Here is a 16,371-nt window from a genome sequence, read left to right on the forward strand (position 1 = left end):
TTGTTTGATACAAGACTTATAACTACCCTTCATATACTTGATATGTCTTGTTAGCCTTTTTCTTATCAATAAAAGAATTGGGCAATGGATGCATACATATTCATGAACATGTCGTAATTTTTCTTAATAATTGACTGCTATTAGTTACTTTGATTAGCTTATAATTTGATGTGATCAAAGTGATTTTGTTTGACAAGTAAGTTTATTTATTTTTTTTTCATTTTTTAATTTCTTTTCATAATCTATTTCAAGTAGTTTATAACTTAGTTTAAGCTTGTAGTCTTTTTTTCACTTTAATCCTCGTAAATTTGCTAGATTTTTTCTTCTTCTAAGTTTCAATTTTAAGTTTTCGCCCTACTACTTTACATTTATCAATTAACTTAAGATATTATTATTCACTTTATATCCGTATATTTTCAATTAATTATCAATTTTCAACTAACCTATAGATTAGTTTTTATGAAAGATGCTTTTAAGAGTATACTTCCTCCTTCTCAATTCATTTTCAATTTTAAGATTAATTCACACGGGTCAATAACATCTAATAAATGTAAATTTGAATTATTCTTTATTTAATAGCATATGTCCTAATGATTAGTAATAATAACTTGAAATGTTTACTTATCTCAACTAATTCCAATAATAATAGTTGTGAACTACTATTTGTCATCAACTTATTGTCTGCATTTACTTTTATACTTTTTTATGTAATCAATTTGGACCCATCGACCTTATTTAAAATATAATTAATTCTTTGTACTCTTTGTATTTCATATTTCATAAATAAAAAGCAGTCATTACTCTCTTAGATAAATTAATGAATAAAATGAATTAAGAGATATAATTAAGAAAAAAATAAATTTTGAAAAATCTTCAATTTTAACGTATATTGAATGACTGATTACACAGGTATATAATAAAAATAAGATCACATTTTTTAAGAAAGAAATTATTACTCATGCATGTCATTGGAAATATGATTTCTGTTGCTGTATAGGGTTGATTAAATCAATAACATTAAATGCTATTTTCAGACTCAAATATAGTCAATGATGAATTAATACTTCACCCGTTCAATTCTTTAATGTCACTTAAGTTTTTGTACCTAAAACCTAAAAAATACTAGTTTTATTTTGTAACATTTGGCTTTAAGGTTTGATCGAACAGAATAATAAAAGCATTGATTTTTATAATTTTTAATAATATTTTTATTATTTAGATAAAACATCACTGAAAATAATGCATTTTCTATTTGTATAATATATAGTGTCAACTTTTTATTTTTCTACAAAATATATATCTTCCTTTTTTACGATATATTTTTTTTCTTTCCATCAAACATCTATAAAATAGAGTTGTCTTCATCCTAATGAAAATAATTATTTTAGTTCTATTTAAGATTAAAAAATAAAAGTACAATTAGTTAAAAATACCCATTATATATTATAGAACTTTACAAACAACAAATAAGTAGAAATATTTTTTTTTGAAAAAATAGAGAGAATACCATTCTTTTTATTTTAAGTTTATTTTGTATAACTCATGCGTGAATCCATTTCTTTTACCTCTTGTTTTTCTATAAGTTTTCTTTTATAATTTTAGAAAACATATGTACATGCTTCGTAGTTTACATTTTTTTTAATTTAAATCTAACTCTATTACTCATGTTTTTTAATATCGAATCGTGTTATGTGGATGGTAACGAGATAATGAATACATTTTTCCAGTTGAATTTTTAAATAGAGTAAGTTTATTTTATTTTCCAATTCTTTTGATTTTCATATGTTTTTCTTTGTGTAATTGAGAACTTTAACCTTTAGAATATTTGTAATTTGTGTTTTGATTGTTTTGGAATTAAAATTGTAGGAGTTTAGGTTCATAGCAATAGTTTTTTATCCTAATTTTATGTCAATTCTAGACATGAGGATTAATTTACTTAGTTTTGTTTCTCTTATAAGTATAGATATAATATCGAGTATATTCTCTCTTCTCATTGTAAATCTATTTAAAAAGATTATTCTATTCATTATATTTATTAATAAGATACTCCTTTAAATATTACTTTAATATTATTAAAAGTATTTTAAGTGCATATCATAATTTGTTTATTAAATATATATTACTATCATATGGATACAATATCTATTAGGTGAAAATCAATAAAGTGACCGCAGTACAAGAAAGTAATTTGGTATTTCAAATTTTATTTCAGCTTAACCGAAACATTTGAAGACGAAGTAAATAATCCAAGTATATTTTTTATAGATATACTTTTGAAAGCAATCGAAGTTTATATGTGATATAAAAAAATTAAAATTATTTAAACACAGAAATGAGAGCATGCTTCAAACAATGGAATGCAAAAATGGGAAGCTACATGTGTATGACATGGGCAACACAATGAGAAATGCTTAATGTGTGAGCAATCAACCAAGGCATTAGCAATAGAATAAAACATGACCTTGATGAACCTACGACAAAGACCAAAACACGTCAATGTGTGTTTTTTCATTGCGAACAAATATTAAACATACCAAAAAAATGTGAGAAAGAGAAAAACAAACCTCCAAAACAACAAGGAATGGTTTGTGAGGAGAGATGAGAAAAAGATGCTTTGTGTAAGACCTAGAAAAAATATGTACATGAGATAAAATAGATAATAAATAGTAATATGTATTTAAATTATTATTATTGTATTAAAATATTCTATTAGTGATAGCTTCAACAACAACATATAAAATTTGGCACCGTTGTCGGGGAATACGCTTAGAATTTTTAATAATTTGATGAGTAAGAAGCCTCACCATCCTCCACTTGGTGGATTTCAAGCCTAGGTCCATGCAACTCATCATCTTCACGAGTGAAGATTTCAAAGCGCCAAATCCTAATTAGGATAACTACATGATCATCACGGTCGAGATCGTTCGGTACAGTGTGAGCAAGGTTCTCATCGACTAAGGCAGCTCCGCCAACAACCTCTATTGGAAGACTTTATAGAAGATGGACCTTTCAAAAGATATGGTCGTACCATATAACGAACAGATAGTGGGGTTCACCAACGACCGGGTGGACACACGTGACTATGTGGATTTGAGGACCAGGCTAGGAGCTGGGCGTGACACAAAGGAGTTGAGAGTGAGGTACCTGCTGGTGGAGGCAAACACCTCGTACAATGTGTTGATCGAACAACCATGAAGAATGCTACGACGTGATGCCTTTTGACTTGGGTTAAAGATTAATTTAGGCCATGTATTTCGACTAACTAGTATAGGTTTTTTTAAGGCTTGTATTAAGGCCTAGTTAGTGTAGGGTTTTTCCTTGCTTAGTTGTCCAAACCATGTGGAAAGTATATGTCACGTGTCATGCTTCCATTGGAGATGATTCACTACAATAAAAGCGCGTATTACCGAAGGTTTATTACCGACGGCCTTTAGGCCTTCGGTAATGCCTAATGCCTCATCATATGCGAACCGCATCTTCGTCCAGCCATTCTCTCGAGAGATTCACCCGTACACATCTCTTTTTCTCTCGAACCTCCGCTCGTCTCCGATCCATATTTCAAGTTCCTCCGCCTCAAATCTTCATCCACCAGCCACGGTTAGTCTCTAGATCTTCATTCTCCCGTACATTTCTCCTTTGCCTCAACCTAATCCACCATATAATCCACTTTTCACCGGTTAAACCTATCCTCACTAATCTATCTTCACTTTTTCCCGATTAAAACCTCTTTTCATTCCATTCCATCGATTCAATCGTGGAATCCTTTCTTTCCACCGATCAAAACGTCCGAAATCCACATCCCTAGAATCTACACATATCAAACCACTCAATCTAGGATTTGCCTCCGTTGTCCGTCATCCAATGTTCTTCTTCTTTGATTTGCTCGATCTGTGCCAGTTTCCATGGTTCTTCATCGATCCGCCTCGACCTGGAGCTATCAAGTGGTACTCAGAGCCTAGGTTTGGCGCATTTGCACGGAGCTAAGAATTTTCTTTGCCTTTCCATGTTGTCTTCGATTAATTGTCTTGATCTGTTTTGATCTTGTATTGATTCAATCTGTGCGTTGGTCGTTCTCCATTTTCTGGGTTATAAATCTGTTTCGAGTCATTTGTCTTGTTTGTCTTCATTGTTATGAGTTTCGTGTTTAGGATTCTATAATTTTGTGTATGTGCGTTTTGTGTGCTTTGAGTTCTCTCCACATTCGTTTAAGGGTTTTAGGGCTGGCTAGGTTCAGAATTGACGACTCGATTTTGGGTGAAAATGGGTGCTTGATGGTTCAAGCGTTGGTGGATTCCGAAGGGAGGTTCGTGGATATCTCAGCTGTGTGGCCAAGTACCATGAATCCTGAAACCATTTTGTGTGAGAGTATGATTTATCTCGAGGTTGAGGAATCCAAGGAATTGTTGAGTGGACCATGTTATAATCTCAATGACGGTAATTTGATTCCTTAGTATATTATGGGAGAATCCTGTTTTTCCATTTTTGCCATGGCTTTTGACGCCTATAACAGAGTATAAGAAGGATAGTTTTGGCTCTGTGGAGAGGGCTTTCAATTGTGCTCATGGTAATGCAATGAAGTTGATTGGGAATGCCTTTCCGGCTTTGTGGCAGCTTCTCGCGACCTCGAGGAAGTAGAAGCTAAAGTGTATTGAGCATTTGTCATTTGTGAATATGGTAATGTTGTATCAGACTACATAGTTCTATATCAGTATTCAACTTGTTTGAGCGATTAATTTTATTTATTTTAGAACACTGACAAGTACTGGTTTGGGTGGCCATCTTTATGGAGATATTGGATCACTGTCTGAATTGGAGATTTTGTAAGTATTTTATTCAGTATATTCTTTTGTTATATCTACCAAAGGAAATGATCAAGTCATAAATTAAGAACATGTTAAAATTGAAAATAATGAGAAATTAGATAACTGTTGTGACTCGATCTAAGAACAGTATAAGCAGAAAAGGGAACATGCATGAAAAGTCCAGCTGTAATAACTTGTACTTATCTACATATATATCATCTGGATTGTCTTGATTCTCTTCTGAAAGCTCCAAAATGGTAATTTGCATTTAGCTTAATGTTTGGAACATAGGAAGTTACGATGAATAATTTGCTTTAAAATGTTATTGATTCATATCCAGTAATGGTCATGCATTGCATAGAATACGATTCTCCAATAATTATCCCAGTGATGCAGATAAGTACAAGTTTCATTAAAATGTCTGAATCTAGTTCTGGAATAGTTTAAATCTTTTTGAGTATATCTGGGTTGCTTGGAATGGAAATTGAGAACTGGAAGTTGATTTAAATTGTTTCAACACATGTTTGGTTTTAACATAATTACATTGACTCTTGTTGAGGAATGTTTAGAATTATATCTAACTGCATCAGGCTTAGGTGGTAGTTGATAAATGTTAGCGACAAGGGATTTACCGAGGGCTCTGTGACCGTCGATAAGCCGTCTGTAAATACCCTTTTCCGACGGCTTCTGGCTATTTCCGAGGGCTTATGGCCTTCGGTAATGCCCTTCTTTTTTGTAGTGGATTTAGCTTTAGTAATGGTCACATGACATTCTAGAAATGGAGAGGATTCTCCCTAGTTAGTGGCCATATGTCCTTCCCTCATTAGAGAGGGTTTGTGGACACTTGTCCACTCCTTAGAGGGCCACTTTCTCGACCAAAAGATGCTTAGAAGGGAAGACATGCAAAGTTTCTGTTTTTATGGTTTTTAGGAGGCACCCTTAGCCTATAAATAAAGGTTTCTCCTCTCATGTATTCACCTTTGATTTAGAATAATGTTATGTTACCCATTATGAGCCATAATACTCTACTTAGATTAAGACTAGAGCATCTCATGTGGTCCCTCTAATCACCTTCCTCTACAAGTTGGCCTAACCTCTCTTTGAACCACCAAACACCACAACACCACTATATCACCACCTAAGGTTGTGAGCCTTCTTCCTTCTCCAACCATTGCTTACACATTCCTTGGCCATTGCCCACCATATTCCACACCAACATCACCTAAGGGACCAAACACCATAACCTCTCTACTAGTTTTGGCCCAACCTAGCTAGAAGTTTGCTACTATAAGAGCATGGCAACAATGTTAGGGTGCCCCCGACCGAGCGCCATAACATTGTCTCCATATGGTTGTTCGCTTAGTAGGAAATGGACATTTGGGTCCTTTCTTGGTCGGTTGAGCATAGAAGGTGTTCCTACTAGTAGCAATAAACTACTTCACCAAGTGGGTGGAAGTTAAACCCTTGACAACCATCATGACACAACAAGTACAAAAGTTCATCTGGAAGCTCATATGTCGCTTCGGCCTTTCTTGGACTCATTATTGATAATGGCAAACAATTCATCAAAAATAGGTTAGTCGAGTTCTTGGGCATCAAGCATGTAACCAATTAGTTCTATGGAACACTCTTAGACAATCAAGTTGAAGCGGTAAGTAAAACCATAGTAGTCGAGTTGAAGCAGAGGAAGCAAAGAGAGCTTGGGTGGAAGTCAAAGGTATTTTGGGGATACCATTATTCACTGCACGGTACAACCTCATGTATGGTATTGACAACTTTTAACCTCACATATGGTATTGACGTCAATGAAGCACACCTTATAGTGGAGTTGGACACCTTGCAAGCAAAAAGAGAAGTAGTAGTCATGCGTGTTGAAGCTTATATATGGGTGATCGCTTGAAGATATAACACAAAGTTCAGACTGAGACACTTCAATGAGGGCGACTTGGTATGGAGGAAGACGTGTGAAGGTCTCAAGAATCACTGAAGACTTCAAGAATGAAGCTTATCGTTAGACAACCCGAATGACTCTGCCATCTTTATGAATTTCTTTCCAATGTAACAATATTTGATTCTTTAAGAAATCAAGTTGCTCTAAAACTCAACAATCAAATTAGTTATGAAAGATTAGAATCATAAAATTGTTGAAAGGCAGATAGCAATCTGTCTATTTATAGATTTTTCAATACTAATGCAATTTAATCGATTAAACATTTAATGTAATCTGTTAAGATTTTTCTTCAGCTTTAATAATTTTACATTTGCATAAGATTTAACATATTAAAAACACATGCAATCGATTAAACAAAATATACAAGCCACAATATTCAAAATATGACTGTTATTGACAATTATGGCTTTAAAAAAAAGGTTTTCACTTAAAACGCATTTTAACCGATTATGAAATAAATGTAATCGGTTAAGTTTCATATTTATTTTCAAAATACTTCAATGCACTCAGTAATCATGTATTGGCATAACGTGTTTTAATCGATTATACAATTAATGCATACAGTTAATCGATTATTTCATGCAGATATGCAATATTCAAAGTGTTTCAATCAATGATTCATCTTCAATTAATGAATACATATATCAAACAGTTCAAGCACAAACACAAATATAATCAAACAATTGATTTGTCATTTTGTTGTGCAAGAAACAATAAAACATTTCTTTTGTCATCATAAAAAACACATTTGTGGAGATATGAATTCAGCTGTACATAACTCCCATATCAACAATTTAAAATAAATTTTATTCGAGTAACATTTATTTGATGAAATATACTAATGTTTTAATTTTATTTTATGATACAAAATAAATACGTATAGAATATAGGCGAAAAAATTTCTAAATTTTTAAAAGCTATTACATAAAACCGTGCAAAAAAGTCTATCAGAATAATGACTCGTTAAATAATCAAATTTGTTTTATATAGAAAATAATTAAATAAAAACAAAATAAGTGTGGCACAAGACCAATTTTACTTGTGACACGATGCCAAAATGTTTTAATCAAGAGATATATGGAAATTTCTAAACTATAACATTTAGAGTGTTTCTTGTTACTCTTTTATTTTTACATTTATTATATTATTAATAAAACAATCTTTTAATATTATTAAAAGTAATTTAAGTCTTAATAATGATATCATAATTTTTGCTCATTAAATATATATTAGTATCTTATGAATATAACACCGAATAGATAGAAATAGACGGGGTGAAAACCAGTCGGACCTATAGAGTGATAGATCCGACCTTAGACATAACACTAGTTTTGAATTGAATTTGAAATGTTAATGTAAGTTGAAGATTATTTAATATTAATAGTTGGTTGGAAATTACTCTTCCGTTAGTAAATTGGGAATGGATAATTTTGTAAACTTGATTCTTGAATAACTTTCGTTTCCCCAATCAGTGTTGTAATTACTTCCTCTTGCTTTTAAGTACTTTACCTGACTTATAAAAATATCATAAAGCATTGTTTCGTTTGATCCATAAACACACGAGGAAGATCTATATCCATAACTGATACATTGATTGAGATAATCAAGGAACAGCAGGCAGATAGGAAAAGTAAGTATGAAATACAGAATGCATTATGCAGTGAAAAGTAGAGAAAGGAAATGGAAATGGATGGAAGTGTGTTCTAGGGACACTTAGGTTTGTTTCCATGAGTGATCATGTCTGTGTAACACTTCCCACACACCTCTCTGTTCCCATAAGTGCCTGGAGGAACACAGTTGCACCTTGAACAGCATGTCCCGCAAGCTCTTCCGCAGATCTTTGGCCTCGAATGCAAACTGCATCTCACTCTGCACCTCTCTCCACAATCTTCCAAACACACAACAACTAAATTTTCATTCTTTCTAACAAAATCTTCAATCTTTTTCTTTTTTTTTTTCACACTTTCACTGCAACAATTTATGGTAACCCTTTTCCGAGTTTTAACTTCTGAGATAAAAGGAAGTGAGAAAAGTAAATAGAGAATTCATACATACCCACAAATGACAAAAACTTTCTGATGGGTCCTTTCACGAGCTGCAGAAAAAGGAAGCCAAGGCAGTGAAAACAGTGATAACAGGCAAAGAGCAAAGTTAAAAAGGTGGCTAAAACGACATGCAACCTCAGAATGGGTGAGATGGCCTTCAAAGTTGACATCAGAAGCAGCTTCCGTCACCTGCAAATTAAGCTCAAAGACTAGAAAGTTAAGGGAAAAGTTTTCTAATTCTTATGATGGAAAAAATTCTGATCTAAGAGTAAGCATATATGTGTGTATGTTTGGGGGAGTATATATCTTGAATCTTACATTTGGCATGTAGAAGAATGGTGTTGCCATGAGCAGCAGCAGCAACAGTAAAGTCTTCCTTTTGTTCTCCATTTTGGAAGCTTTATCTTGCATTTGAAGTGTTGTGAATTTGGTATGAGGAGGATCTTCAAATGTTGAGTGAGATATCTGAAGGGAGAGGCATGTTTTATAGTAGGCTTATTCATGCAATTACACTGACACCCTTTCTTTTGTTATTAATGTCAATTACTTTTGGCAGTCTGCATATCGAAAACCAAAGTTGATTGAATTTAATTCATCCATATATTCAACTCCATAATTTTTACAAACCATTTTCTTCTTCTATTTTTATCTTGCTTATTAATTAATTTTATACTTGACACACCTTACTTATTTAACCAATGAAATCAAAAATAACTCCACCTATTTTTAAAAGTATTGTCCTTTTAATTTATTTGAGCTAACTGTTTGCTATCTTTTTCTAAGATTAATTAATTTTTGTTTTTAATATTTTCATGACATGAAATCAGAAAAGTGTCATCCATTCGAAACCGAAATTTGATCAAATATGATTTTATATATGTAAAATTAAATATATATTTACGTATAACAACTCTGTTTAATATTTCTGCAAAACTTTAGACTACAACAATTATTTTAAAAATATAATTGAAATACAATAATAAGGTAATTTATATTATCATATGCTTAAAAATTGATAGCTTTTATAATGATTACCCTAAAACGAATTTTTCCAATACACCTGGACACATATTGGAGGGGTTGAGTTTGACTTTCCCATCTCAATATAGAATGAGACAAATTCAGGTTTAAAGACGGATATAAAAAACCAAATAAGGTCATCTTTTTTTAAAAAAAATTTAATTGTTGTACATTTTATATAAATCGTACATTAAAATTATAATTCATTGTAATGAAAATGCTTATAAAAATGAATATATAATAAATCTCTTAGAAATAAAATTAAAAAACTTTTTGGTTAACAGTGTAACTTTATTGTATTGTTTGATAATTTGTATAATATAAGTATTAAAATATATGTAATAACGTGATAAGTTTTGTTGAATATATTTAGTGTATATGATAAAGCAATCGGTGAGTTGGTGATGAAGTATGAAAGCATAGCAGTGAAAGACAGATGGCCATTGAAAAGGGAGGAGCATGCATGCATGAGAAGAGAGAAGGACAAATGTACAAAGCTTCAAATTAATGGTTAGCCTTTGTAGCATAGATATGATAGGAAAATGCCAACAATCTATTTTAGAGTGTCAGCAACTGCCCCATTGCGGTCCATTTACAAAAGGCTACCTGGCTAACCATGCCCTCAGTTTGAGGACATTGACCTTTTCAAACTTCAAGAAATGGGGCCATGTCAAATAAATTACTTCAGTGTCATAAGGAATCTTTTAGCTCTTCTTTTCAAACTATGAAATTTTTCTAAGAAGTGTCTCAAGTATGTATGTTTAGTCCTTAAGTTTTATTAAATTATTTTGTTTTTAGACTTTAAATGTTTGTCAATGTTCTAGAACTAATTTTTTTTTTGTAATTTGAAATTTTTTAGAATTGACCCAGTACTGTTCATGCAAGTGAGTGGCCCAACCCATGGTGACTTGCAGCAGATAAGCGTAAGGCAATCAGAATGCCACGCAATCTTATGTGAGAACCAGCGTGAGAGGAGAGAGAACGGAGCCACAGTGAGGTTCTCCAGGCGATGAGAGCAGCAACGACGTCAGCCCAGATCTGCGGCCGAGGAGACGACGGTTGACGACGGTGAAGAACACAAAGATGAAGAGGATGATACGAGAGGTAAGAAAAACCTTCTCTTTTCTTGTTATATTATGTTGTGTAGTGTAGAACAGAGGAAAATGATTTATAGTGCTTCTTCTTACATAAACAAAGAAAGAGAGCTCTATTTATAGAGCTCTGTTTCAACTAACTAGAAAACCTAACAACATTAAAACCCAAAACAGAATACATTGAATTAGTGTTACTGTCTTTATGACAGTAAGGAATCAGTTTGATTCCCAATAGCCTCCCCTCAAGCTGGACGGTGGATGGTCGTCAGTCCAAGCTTGGGAAAAATGAACTTGAACCGGACGCGATGCGGAAATTTTGTGAAGATGTCAGCCAACTGCTCGTCGGAGCGCACGGGAAGGAGGTTGAGGAGGTGTTCTTGAACTTTCTCACGAACCACATGACAGTTAAGTTCAATATGTTTGGTCCGTTCATGAAAGCTCTGGTTGTGAGCTATATGTCTGACAGACTTGTTGTCACAATACAAGGCTGGAATTCCTGACTCTTCTATTTGAAGGTCTCGTAGGAGGTAACTGAGCCAATGTATTTCACATACAGTGGCTGCAAGAGCTCTATACTCAGCTTCAGTGGAGGATCTGGAGACAGTTCTCTGCTTCTTAGATTTCCAAGATACAAGAGAGGACCCAAGGAAGATACAAAACCCTGTTGTAGACCTTCTGGTGTTGGGACATGTCGCCCAGTCAGAATCACTAAAGGCCTTTAGTTGCATAGGGGAGTCAGAAGGAAAAAACAACCCTTCTGAGGGCTTAGATTTGATATATCTGAGAATGTGTTGAATGGCCCGATAGTGATAGTCAGTAGGTAATTGAACAAATTGACTAAGTAAATTAACTGAAAGACATAGGTCAGGTCTAGTATTTGTGAGGTAAAGCAACTTCCCTATTAGCCTCCTGTAAGGACCAGGGTCATCCAGGTAGCTTTCCAATTTGTACAAGCAGCTAGTGTCAATTAGAAAGGGAGTGATCGAAGGCTTACAACCCAACATTCCCGTCTCTTCCAGTATATCTAAGGCATATTTCCTTTGGCATAGGTGGATACCCTTCTTAGATCTGGCCACTTCCAGTCCTAGGAAGTATTTGAGCTCTCCTAGGTTCTTTATTCGAAACCTATTGTGAAGGAGCTCCTTTATGCAGTTGATCTCCATCATAGAGTCCCCTGCCAACACAATGTCATCCACATAGACAAGAAGAGCAGTAAAACCTGTAGGTGTCCTTTTAGTAAACAAGGAATGATCAGACTTAGATTGGACAAATTTAGCAGTTATTAGGAAGGAAGAAAGCTTGTCAAACCACTGTCTACTGGCTTGTTTCAAGCCATACAAGGATTTGTTCAACTTGCAAACCTGTCCTTTATTATATATGTCCAAACCTGGAGGTGGTTCCATGTAGACTTCTTCATTAAGATCTCCGTGTAGAAAGGCATTGTCAACATCCAGTTGATGTAGAAACCAATTGTTGGAGGCAGCTAAGGCAATAAGTAATCTGACCGTGGTAAGTTTAGCCACAGGTGAGAAAGTGTCCAGGTAGTCTATGCCCTCCTGCTGTGTGTAACCCTTTGCCACTAAACGGGCTTTGTACCTTTCAATGTTGCCATCAGCCTTGTATTTCGTTTTATACACCCATTTGCACCCTATGGCAGTCTTCCGTGGAGGAAGTGGGGTCAAAATCCATGTGTCGTTGTCTTGTAGGGCTTTGATTTCTTTCTGCATGGCCTCCACCCATTCAGTCATCCCTCTTGCTTCATTGTAGGATGTGGGCTCTTTGTTCCCAGTGACAATCATAGTGTACTTTAGATGTCTGTCTGAAAGACTATCACAGCACAGCAGGTCAGAAATAGGATAGGGGGTTTTAAAACCATTTTTGACAGTTGAGGATTGATTCACCTGATGTATATAATCTTTCAAGTATGTGGGAGTCTTTCTGGGTCTGTCAGACCTTCTATATCTCTGAGTGTTTGGACTGTTGCTTACACCAGAGCTGCTACCTTCAAGTTGAACACCTTCATTGTCAGAAATCAGCTCTCCTGACCGGTCCATTTCTGTTTGTTCAGCAATGTCTAACTCATCATGTTCATCATTGCTAGTAGGATACTGGTCTCTTAGAAGATCATTTAGAGTATCAGCTTTGTCCCTCTCAACATCACAGTTTGCTCTGCTGCTTTGGGGTTCTTTGTAAGGGAAAATGTCCTCATGAAAAACCACATTCCTGCTTATAAAAAGTTCCTTGCTATTTATGTCAAGCACAATGTATCCTTTCACGCCACATTTATATCCTAGAAAAATTCCTTTTCTAGCTCTAGGGTCAAGTTTGCTTCTGTTATTCTCTAGAGTTGAGGCAAAACATAAACAACCAAAGGTCTTGAGGTTTAAATAGGTGGGAGATAATTTGTAGAGAATTTCATGAGGTGTTTTCTGGTTAAGAATGATAGTAGGCAATCTGTTTATTAGATAAACAACATGGCCAACAACATAAGACCAGTAGGCAGTAGGGATATTTGCCTGAAAAAGGAGACTACGGGTCACATTTAGTATATGTTGATGTTTTCTTTCCACAACAGAGTTCTGTTCCGGGGTCTCAACACAACTCTTTTGGTGGTTGATACCATGCATATTATAGAAATCAGCACAATTAAACTCAGGGCCATTATCAGATCTAACAGTTTGAACAAGTTTGTTAAACTGAGTTTTAATCTTAGTAACAAAATTCTGCAACAGTTCTCTAGTCTGACCTTTATTGTTCATAAGAAAAACCCATGTATGCCTACTGTAATCATCTACTATGGTGAGAAAGTACTTGTGACCCTGGACAGAGACAATATTAAGGGGACCCCATATATCACAATGCACAATTTCAAAGCAAGCAGTGGTGGCAGAAACACTTTTAGGAAAAGATAACTATCGTTGTTTAGCATAGTGACAAGTGTCACAAACAGTATCAGTGTCACCTTTAACATAGGGAAAATTTTCACATATATGTCTCATAACCTGGTCTCCTGGATGGCCTAATCTACAGTGCCACAGGTTTACATTAAGATTCCTAAAAGAAAAAACAGTCTTAGTAGTATATCTTTGATCAGATTTAGGGAAAGCTTGTAGGTAATAGAGGCCCTTCCAAGAGTTAGCACATCCAATCATATTCAATGTATGATTCTCCTTTATGTGGCAAGTCTTAGAGGAAAAGGTTAGACTGCAATCCAAGTCTTTAATGAGGCTTCGAATAGAAATCAAATTAAAACAAAATTCAGGAATATATAGAACATTGAAAATGATAAAATCCTTGGAAAAGTATACAGTTCCAGCATGTTCAGCAGTTATAACAGTATTGTTTGGCAGTTTCACAGAGATAGGTTTAATTTTATAAAAAGTGACAAAATTTGTCCTATCATGTGTCACATGATCTGTGGCACCAGTGTCTATTATCCATGAAAGAATACCTTGCTTATGTTCAGTGTCACTTCTCTGGACTTGATTAACTTTGTGAGGAGGCTCATCAATCTTGTCCATCATTCTTAGAAGTTTTTGCATTTGTTCAGTCGTGAAGGAGTTGAAAATGTTGGCATTATTGGCCTGGTGTGTACTCTGTTCCCCACCTGTTTCAGTGCTGTTCTGGCAGGCATTAGCAGTGCCCCAGTCAGTCTTCTTGTCGTGATTGCTGTCACCCTTCTTATACCAAGGAGGATATCCATGCTTAGAGTAGCATTCATCAACAGTGTGATTCATTTTATTGCAGAATGAGCATTGCTTTCCATAGTTGGGATTCCTGCCCCTTCCTCTCCCTTGGGCACGAAATCCAGGGCCTCTTCCCTGGCCCTTCCATTGACTGTTCTTATCAGTAGTATTTGCAAGAACCTTAACCTCGAGAGAGCTATGTTTCTCTTGTCTCTCTTGTTGCATAATGAGAGAAAAGACCCGATTGATATTAGGTAGAGGGTCCATTAAAAGAATTTGAGTCTTGATAGTACTGTAAGAGTCATTTAACCCTTTCAAGAAACATATCACATGTTCCATTTCCCTATATCTTAAGGAAATTTTGGAGAGATCACAACTACACTGAATCTGACATGTGCAAGTGGGAATGGGTCTTAAAAATTCCAACTCCTCCCATAGAATTTTCAGATCAGTGAAGAATTGACTCACTCCTCTTTCTCCTTGCTTGATGGAGTGTATGTCCTGCAGTAGGTCAGAAATCTTGAAATGATCTCCTTTGGAGAATCGTTCTTTCAGCTCATCCCACAGTTCCTTGGCCTCTTCAACATAGATGACACTTTCAGCAATCTGTGGGGAGAGAGTTTTTGTTATCCAAGAAAGTATCATCACATTACATCTTTCCCATGCATCAAACAGTGCATCAGTTTTCTGGGGCTTCTTTATGGACCCATCAATAAATTTGATTTTATTCTTGGAGAGCAAGGCTCTTCTCATACTTCTGCTCCATGAGGAGTAATTGTTCTCATTTAGAATCTGTGTAATGAGAGTGAGGCCTGGGTTCTCACCTGGATGTAAGTAATAGGGGCTGATTGGGTTGGAAGATTCACTTGAGTGTAGGTAGTAAGAACTGGATGGGTTAGAAGATTGATCCATATGAAAAGGACTCAAGAAGAACCCAAGAGGATACCAAGAAATGAATCAGAGGCAACGGAAGCAGAGCAGGTACTAGACCTGCTCTGATACCATTTTAGAATTGGCCCAGTACTATTCATGCAAGTGAGTGGCCCAACCCATGGTGACTTGCAGCAGATAAGCGTAAGGCAATCAGAATGCCACGCAATCTTATGTGAGAACGAGCGTGAGAGGAGAGAGAACGGAGCCACAGTGAGGTTCTCCAGGCGGTGAGAGCAGCAACGGCGTCAGCCCAGATCTGCGGCGGAGGAGACGACGGTTGACGACGACGAAGAACACAAAGATGAAGAGGATGATACGAGAGGTAAGAAAAACCTTCTCTTTTCTTGTTATATTATGTTGTGTAGTGTAGAACAGAGGAAAATGATTTACAGTGCTTCTTCTTACATAAACAAAGAGAGAGAGCTCTATTTATAAAGCTCTGTTTCAACTAACTAGAAAACCTAACAACATTAAAACCCAAAACAGAATACATTGAATTAGTGTTACTGTCTTTATGGCAGTAAGGAATCAGTTTGATTCCCAATAAAAATCAATTATAATATTTTGATGTAAAGATTTATAATCTATTTTAAATATAAAACTAAATATTAACAATGATTCAATAAGTAATAGAATAATTAATACAATAAATAACATTTTTTTAATAACAAATAACATAATATGTCAAATAAATATCAAATTTTATTAAAATAAACTAATTAATAATTTTTATATTATATTAAGAAATAAACTTTAAGTAACTCAATTCTACAAAATCAATTCTTAAAATAAAATCTACTGGTATATTATAAATTAATCATATTTCTAGTTTTATTTATA

At 34.8% G+C, this 16,371-nt stretch overlaps 1 protein-coding gene across 1 annotated transcript; it reads right to left on the bottom strand.

Moving 5' to 3' along the window:
- Window positions 1–8,324: 8,324 nt before the first annotated feature.
- Window positions 8,325–9,272, bottom strand: LOC108321433 (gibberellin-regulated protein 2). Its single transcript, XM_017553179.2, has 4 exons — window positions 9,117–9,272; window positions 8,934–8,987; window positions 8,809–8,848; window positions 8,325–8,641 (listed from the first exon to the last, which is right to left on the bottom strand). The coding sequence occupies exons 1-4, from the start codon at window positions 9,207–9,209 to the stop codon at window positions 8,457–8,459; spliced, it is 372 nt and encodes a 123-aa protein (XP_017408668.1). The 5' UTR covers window positions 9,210–9,272; the 3' UTR covers window positions 8,325–8,456.
- Window positions 9,273–16,371: the final 7,099 nt, after the last annotated feature.

Source organism: Vigna angularis, chromosome 1 (assembly GCF_016808095.1).
Source record: "Vigna angularis cultivar LongXiaoDou No.4 chromosome 1, ASM1680809v1, whole genome shotgun sequence".
In the NCBI taxonomy this organism is placed as follows: domain Eukaryota; kingdom Viridiplantae; phylum Streptophyta; class Magnoliopsida; order Fabales; family Fabaceae; genus Vigna; species Vigna angularis.